At 36.7% G+C, this 5988-nt stretch overlaps 1 protein-coding gene across 1 annotated transcript; it reads right to left on the bottom strand.

Moving 5' to 3' along the window:
* Positions 1-317: 317 nt before the first annotated feature.
* On the bottom strand, positions 318-5689 carry LOC103510655 (gamma-glutamyl hydrolase A-like). Its single transcript, XM_026824656.1, has 8 exons — positions 4963-5689; positions 4501-4612; positions 3979-4211; positions 3441-3607; positions 3039-3112; positions 2125-2354; positions 1482-1677; positions 318-1146 (listed from the first exon to the last, which is right to left on the bottom strand). The coding sequence occupies exons 1-8, from the start codon at positions 5229-5231 to the stop codon at positions 973-975; spliced, it is 1455 nt and encodes a 484-aa protein (XP_026680457.1). The 5' UTR covers positions 5232-5689; the 3' UTR covers positions 318-972.
* Between the last annotated feature and the right edge of the window lie 299 nt (positions 5690-5988).

A 5988-nucleotide genomic window follows, 5' to 3' on the forward strand; every position in this document is an offset into this window, starting at 1 on the left:
TAGAACAGGGAAAGCTTTGGCACTGCACAATGTTTTGTCTTGTAAAATGAAATTATGAATATGAAGCTAACTTGGAAAGAAACAACTTACCTGGTGAGGAAGGTCGATTGACGTCGACTTAAACCGTACACTGCCTCGACAACATAGATTCACCTCGTCGATCGACGGCGTCGACTATGTGATTTCACCGACTTAAATCTAATACGTCCCTACCTAATGCTGTCTTGAAATCAAAATATCTGTCGAATATTCAAAGACCTAGTATTCTGTGAAGTAAAGAAAAAAGCTAAAGAAGAAGAAGAAGAAGCAAAAACTAGCTCTTTTCCTTTGTCATAGATATTCTTATTTTGTAACCTCCTCGTGTGGAACTATGAGAGTGAGTAACGTGGAAAATTTAGTGTTACAAAGAAAATTTAATTTCAAAAGTAATAAAAGTTAACTTTCGTCTTATAGCTTTTGGCTCACAAAAAAGCCTTTCATGATGATAAAGTTTCCTGATGGATTTCAGAAGTAATCAGAATTTCCTCATTATAATGGAAAGCTTTCGATTTTTTGCATTAATAATAATTTATTTATTACTCAGTAATATGAATGGAAGGCTGAAACTCCTCCAATGCCTTTCATAATTGCTTTGCCAAGTTTTCTATCATGTTGAGTCTATTTCCAAATTTCCATACTTTAAAATTTAAAGGTACCCTCTATAATGTGTGATCAGCATCAATCAGCAATTTTTGGTGGTGCGTAGGTACTTACTTTCATTTTTGCTACCTATAGGTACTTACCTACGTAAATACCTACCGATTTGTCTCTTTGCGTCAATCCCCCAAACCCTACTTCATCAGGTTTCATCATCAGTGAAAAACTCTGGTTTTATGAATGGCGATATGCCTGAAAAATCCAATTGTTTGCTGATTTCGAAGGTAAATTAAACCTCCACATAAAAAGCTCTGAACTTAGAACACACCTCCAAGTCTATTTGAAGAGATAGATCTGTTCGAATCCCAATTTGTTCGGATAAGACATGACGTTGGGGTAATTCTGGATGAGACTTTTGTACAGATCATCTCTGCTGGCAAATGAGTTATTGTTCAGTCTGGCTTTATCGATAAACCAATCTGAGAAGAATCTTGCTGATATGATGTCATCCTGGAATTAGACAAATTATAAACAATCGATTTCAGTTAAGAAGATTTTAACTCGACGTGATGCCAATGATAATATACTGTACATAGTATAGTAATATGAGATTGAAGAGTTTAGACAGTTCTTCAACTGTATACCTACTTCTAAACAACTCACAAAATGCAGCTTCTTTCTGTAGTTAGTTAGTTACATAATACCGACTGTGGTTGGGGCAAACTTTTATACTCAACAGATAAGATTCGCTTTCGGAAGCCCTCCGTTTTTACAGTTTCCTCTTACAAACTTCTTCAAAAGAAAAGAAAATAGAACCCCCTGCCTAATAAAGTAATAATTCTTACATGTGAGTGAGGGTTATGTTGGGATTCCGTCCACTCGTAGGCATTCTTTTCTGGATGGAACTGAATCCCGACAATGGGATATTCCTTGTGCTCCACCGTACTGACAAATTCCCAGGATTTGTATTTGCTGAGAGTCAGTATGTTCCAGGTTTCCGTCAAGCCGTATTTGATCATGTCCTGTCTCGTAATGCACCAGCTGAAACGGAAGAAGTCATGTCAGCAAAAATGGTATCAAGGTAAAGTGATGCACTATGAGGCGAGAAATTTCTCGTTTAGTCTCGAAATTGACGAGAAGATAAACAGATTTTGTCTCCTCTCGTGATTTTGTCTTTGTCTGTAACGACCGACACAGGATTTTGTCTGTCTCGTCTCCAGTGGCGTGCACTGGAGACCTACCAAGGTACCGAGTTTTATACCTATTAGGACGAATTAAATACACAATATTAATTCTACTTTCATAAATAGGGAACAAGTTGGTAAACTACAAAAAGAGTTTTTAGGACTTACATGTGATTGTTGTGCGTCAACGGCTTCTGATAAAACTTCTTGATATACTTGGAAGGTACTTGAGAGAACAGGGAACTTCTACTTTCATAAATAGGGAACAACTTGGTAAACTACAAAAAGAGTGTTTAGGACTTACATGTGATTGTTGTGCGTCAACGGCTTCTGATAAAACTTCTTGATATACTTGGAAGGTACTTGAGAGAACAGGGAACTCCTTTTGGCCCCAGGCAAGAACTTCAAGTTTAAATTGACCTGCTGGACCTTGCAGCTTTTCCGGAAGTCGGTATCATTGTTGCTGACCTGAAGAATGAGCTCAAATCCGAGACATACCCCCAGAACTGGGAACGTGACGCCTTCCTCATTTATCTGAAATATTCGAAGTAATAATCTTTATTACCTATACATACAAGTACCTATGCATAGTTATTAAAATTATGTATTACATACTAGATGGTTGCCTCAAGCTTCGCTCCGGAGAAATTTTGCAATCGAACCTGCGATACAATCCCATGGCATTCGTTTGATACTTTTTCTGGCATCTGTGCATCATTTTAGGGGAGTCTGTGCTTATCATTTTTTTCTATCATCATAGTTTTCCCCAAAGAAAACCTTGTTAATTACTTCCAGAGATAATATAATTTATGTATTCACTTACTTTGTCCACCAAATGCAGTATTTGTCTACCGGCGTCAGCATATCCATTGGGATGATCGAATCCCGTTCCCCCTCCTGGAACCCTCATTTATCTGAAATATTCGAAGTAATAATCTTTATTACCAATACATACAAGTACCTATGCATAGTTATTAAAATTATGTATTACATACTAGATAATTGCCTCAAGCTTTGCTCCGGAGAAATTCCGGCAATCGAACCTGCAATACAATCCCATGGCATTCGTTTGATACTTTTTCTGGCATCTGTGCATCATTTTAGGGGGTCTGTTCTTATCACTTTCTCTATCTATCTTCATAGTTTTCCCTGAACAACCTTTAAAATTACGTGAATTACTTCTATAGGTAATAAATGTAATAATAAATAGTCACTTACTTTGTCCACCAAATGCAGTATTTGTCTACCGGCGTCAGCATATCCATTGGGATGATCGAATCCCGTTCCCCCTCCTGGAAACTGGCACACTGTCAGTTTTTGAGCGTTCAACCATCTTCAACACTTCCAAATACACGTACCCATATAAAGTAGGTATCTTTTAATTTCAAATTTGTAGACATTAAAATTACCATTATCCAATTCTTCCCACAGTTCTAGTTCTAAATCATGTCTATGTATTTGCATTTGCATATCATTAAAATCCCTGATGTTACTATGTACATTACCTTAGTATCAGGATTTACAATCAACCGCTGATTAAGAAAACCCCCTCCTTCCAATATTTTAACCTGTTCTAATAGATCACACTTGTTTATATCATTTGATTTTTTTTTTTTCCTCCTGGAATTACAACCCCATTTATCTGGGTGAGAATCTCCCTGTCAACACAATAGAATAAAATGGAAACTTTATTTAAAATAAATAAATAAAAAAAAAATAAATAAAAAGAACGATCCTTAAACCTCAACTTCAGTGATCTGTAGGAAATAATAATATTAGACTCTAGGCTTGAGTGGAAGGTAACAACTAGGCGAGGTTAACGCCGGAGGCGTTCTCTACCAACTACTAAAAAAAATGAGGACAAAATGCCATGCCTCGGCTGGGATCGAACCCACGCCTTCCTGCATGTTTACCAGGCGAGCGTCTTGACCACTATATGCCACCGAGGCAGGAAATGTGCAATAGCAGCTATCTTCTGGATATAGGTGACTAACTTACCCCTACAGCCCTACACACAATGAGCCAACGTACACAAAGTGTTCCCGAGCCAACTTACGCCTAATATTTCTGATGCATAACTTACGTAAATACACAATATTAATTCTACTTTCATAAATAGGGAACAAGTTGGTAAACTACAAAAAGAGTTTTTAGGACTTACATGTGATTGTTGTGCGTCAACGGCTTCTGATAAAACTTCTTGATATACTTGGAAGGTACTTGAGAGAACAGGGAACTCCTTTTGGCCCCAGGCAAGAACTTCAAGTTTAAATTGACCTGCTGGACCTTGCAGCTTTTCCGGAAGTCGGTATCATTGTTGCTGACCTGAAGAATGAGCTCAAATCCGAGACATACCCCCAGAACTGGGAACGTGACGCCTTCCTCATTTATCTGAAATATTCGAAGTAATAATCTTTATTACCTATACATACAAGTACCTATGCATAGTTATTAAAATTATGTATTACATACTAGATGGTTGCCTCAAGCTTCGCTCCGGAGAAATTTTGCAATCGAACCTGCGATACAATCCCATGGCATTCGTTTGATACTTTTTCTGGCATCTGTGCATCATTTTAGGGGAGTCTGTGCTTATCATTTTTTTCTATCATCATAGTTTTCCCCAAAGAAAACCTTGTTAATTACTTCCAGAGATAATATAATTTATGTATTCACTTACTTTGTCCACCAAATGCAGTATTTGTCTACCGGCGTCAGCATATCCATTGGGATGATCGAATCCCGTTCCCCCTCCTGGAATTACAACCCCATTTATCTGGGTGAGAATCTCCCTGTCAACACAATAGAATAAAATGGAAACTTTATTTAAAATAAATAAACAAAAAATAATAAAAAGAACGATCCTTAAACCTCAACTTCAGTGATCTGTAGGAAATAATAATACTAGACTCTAGGCTTGAGTGGAAGGTCTTACCACTATATGCCACCGAGGCAGGAAATGTGCAATAGCAGCTATCTTCTGGATATAGGTGACTAACCAACCCCTACAGCCCTACACACAATGAGCCAACGTACACAAAGTGTTCCCGAGCCAACTTACGCCTAATATTTCTGATGCATAACTTACGCATAATATTTCTGATGCATAACTTACGCATAATATTTCTGATGCATAACTTACGCATAATATTCCCGATCTTGTCCTATTAGAATCGGCACAACTCTGGCTCCAGCTGCCTCTATATTCTTCACATAAGATGCAGCTATGTAACTTGTATAGTTAGGATATGCTTTGACATAGGAAGGGATGTGCGTATATTCCTGAGCCAAAATTCCAATGACAGGAGTATCAGTTGAAGTCACGGTTGAAATATAGGTAAGCAGCAGAAGGATTGAAGCACTTTTTGAAAAGAAGGGTGATGAATTGGAGCCACACAATCGTCCTTTCATTGTAAAGATAAATATTATGAGAGGAGTTATAGTCAAACGTAAAGGTGTAATAAATAGGCAAGTTAGTATTAAATAATTATTGAGAAGATTTCAACCTAGATCACGTGTAAAAAATAAACTACAGATAGGTACCTACAGACTGTTACATGGATAGGAAAATTTATACGGTAAAAATGCAATGATTCCTTCAGGTTTAGGTAACTTTTATTAAAATATTAAAAACAACAAGAATGAGTCTCAAAATGGTAAAATAGATCACGTTCCTTTTTCAATGTACTTTACGATTAAATAAATAAATTATGTTAGGTATTTATTATCTTAGTATTTTTACTTTTTTTATTACTTTGATTTATTATACGTATACATAAGTAGGTACCTATACTGGCACGAAAACAAGTGATTGTAACAACTGAACGAAATAGTCTAAGGTCGTTATCACTGTTGTGATTATCAGACATTAAAATAAATCTGAATCTCTACAATGTTTCCATAGAACTGTATGCGTGTGTGAACGTGTGATCATGATTTGTTTAAAAATAGTCTGGGAACTTATCGAACCTCTCACACATTCTTCAAAGATGCACGTTCTCGTATGTTAGCTTTGAACTCACAAATCTCAGGTACCTACTATGAACTATGTAGATCAATTTGAAAAATATTGTAGAAAAGATCCAGACTGAAAAAGAAGAAGAAGAAGAAGCAGAATAAAAAGGGAAGGAGAAGAAAAAGAGGAAGGAGAGAAAAAAATATAACATTG

Source organism: Diaphorina citri, unplaced genomic scaffold (assembly GCF_000475195.1).
Source record: "Diaphorina citri unplaced genomic scaffold, Diaci psyllid genome assembly version 1.1 scaffold628, whole genome shotgun sequence".
NCBI lineage: Eukaryota > Metazoa > Arthropoda > Insecta > Hemiptera > Psyllidae > Diaphorina > Diaphorina citri.